Here is a 2,260-nt window from a genome sequence, read left to right on the forward strand (position 1 = left end):
TTTATCAATGAAGAGGTGAGTTAATCAGTGAAATGAAAGAATGGATGAGATTTTGGAAGTTTGATGCACAAGAGGCAGTAAGCTATTCATCTTGAGCAGTGAGGTAGAAGGGGGCTATAATGAGAATAACAAGCAATGTGGAGGGCTTACTTAAAATTTTTTGAACAATGAAGATAGAATAGGATTATCCAGACTTTATGCAGCAAAAAATAATCAGTTTGAAGAAACCAGGGCATAACTTAGGTTAGGACACACATTCCACTGGACCAGAGATGTTTTAGCTAAGAAAAAGTTGCCGTTGGCTTATGGCATGGCATGGTTATTTGTTCATTTCCTAATCCATAAGGAGTACCTTCTGAAATGGGTCAGTGACAATGTCCATCTCCATAGACTTTTGGCTTTGCTCTGTCAGGCTCCATGGTAGGGCTGAAGCAGGTGCCCAAGACGCAGCTATCATGTGCTCACAGATGGTTACTCGCCTGTTAAGATTTTCTGTTATTTCTCAGGATAGATAGCCAACGTGGAACCTTGGGAAGCTTCTTCATTTTTCCTGTCACAAAGAATTGGTGATTCAGTAGTCACAGGAGTTTGTAATAAATAACCCACATTGATTTCTCTGTTCCAGAATGATTTTGCTTCTCCTGCTCCCAGAGTCCTGACACTTGCCCCAAGAGGCAGTGCTAGAAAATCATTTACAAAGTGGCACACACTCCCCTTCTGTTGTGTGTATAAATTCAGACCGGGTCCGGTGACTTTGAAGCAAGGGGTCCAGCACTTCTAGAAACTCAATCTTCAGCCAGAAGTGTTTTCTCCAAGGAGGTGGATTCAGAGCCTGGGAGCGTTGGCAGCAGGGAGTAACCATGGAGAAGCTGTTATGGTGCTTCCTCACCTTGGCCCTCTTCTCTCATGCATCTGGCAGGACAGGTAGGAGCTACTCTTGGGGTGCCAGAGAACTGAACTGAGGGATGGCAATAGAGCTGAGATTATATAAACTGAAGTCAGAGGAACATCCAGCCTAGAGAGAGCATGCCTGTGTGTGTGCACGAGTGTGCTTATTTGTGTGTAACTGGGTTAGTCTGTTTTTCAAGCTTCAAATCTGTGTGTGAATGAGGGGGTAGATCTTAATGAACTGGGACATCACTACTTGGTTTTTTGTTTTATAGACATGCGCAAGAAGACCTTTGCATTTCCTACACAGTCAGATAATCCCTACATATCTGACACCACTTTCAAAGAAGCCACTCAGAGCCTTTACTGTGTGTCTCTACATCTACACTGAACTGTCCAGGATTCATTCATAGAACCTTTTCTCCTATGCTATCAAGAAACAAAATAATGACATCCTTCTATTTTGGACCAAGGACATAGGATGTGTTTTTTTTTTTTAGTGGGTGGGTCTGAAATAAGATTTGTGGTTTCTGAGGTGACTTAGGCTCCAAATACAACTCACTTACATGTGAGCTGGGAATCCTCCTTAGGCACTGCAGAGCTCTGGGTGAATGGGACTTCCAGGATGAGGAAGAGTCTGAAGAAGGGCTTCTCTTTGGGGACAGAGGCAAGCATTGTCTGGGGCAGGTGCAAGATCCGTTTGGTGGAGGCTTTGGGGAAAGTCAGTCTTTAGTGGGAGACATTGGAGATGTGGACATGTGGGATTTTGTGCTTTCTCCAGGTGATATTAATACCATTTACAGTGGTGGGACATTCAGTTCCAGTGTCCTGAATGGCGGGCACTTAGGTATCGAGCATGTGGTGATGTGAACGCCAGGTCTCAGCTGTGGACCTGAGTCCTTGCCATGGATGAGGCTCCTGGGCTCCACGTTTCTTGCAATGAACCCTTCATCCTGACACATACTGTAACTTTGCTCCATGAACATGGTCTCCCAGCTTTGCCTCCTTCAGCATGAGAGAATACAACCTAAATGACTGGCTGGGGAGCTTATGAACTAAATTGTGAAGTTTTATCCAGAAGAATCATAATTGCAGATGTTTTGGCTTCTATTTTTATGTTGTAAATTGAAAAGATCTTTCAGATGATCCCTTACTTTTACTTAGATGAGAGAATTGATATCTAGAAAGGTGAAATGAGTTTTCAAAAAGTGACAAGGAAAGTGTATCTCTGAGCTGGGCAGGGGAGGCTGCTTTTCTGTTGAATTCCCTACTTGGGAACCCCCGAGAGTAGCAGGGACTAGCTGCCCACTTTGATGGGGCTTTTCAGTCTCAGAGTTAGGATATCAGCCAGATCTTTTGCACTCAGAATGGT

General features: G+C 43.9%; 1 protein-coding gene across 1 annotated transcript; it reads left to right on the forward strand.

The window, feature by feature from the left end:
- The first annotated feature begins 860 nt into the window (after positions 1 to 860).
- On the forward strand, positions 861 to 1,784 carry LOC121171545 (C-reactive protein). The gene is given in 6 exon segments (XM_041003274.1): positions 861 to 924; positions 1,164 to 1,227; positions 1,229 to 1,370; positions 1,373 to 1,562; positions 1,565 to 1,717; positions 1,720 to 1,784. Coding segments are annotated over 6 exon segments (678 nt in total).
- The last annotated feature ends 476 nt before the right edge of the window (positions 1,785 to 2,260 follow it).

This window comes from Ochotona curzoniae, unplaced genomic scaffold (assembly GCF_017591425.1).
Source record: "Ochotona curzoniae isolate NIBS_2020 unplaced genomic scaffold, NIBS_Ocur_1.0 scaffold_2683, whole genome shotgun sequence".
NCBI classification, from domain to species: Eukaryota; Metazoa; Chordata; class Mammalia; order Lagomorpha; family Ochotonidae; genus Ochotona; species Ochotona curzoniae.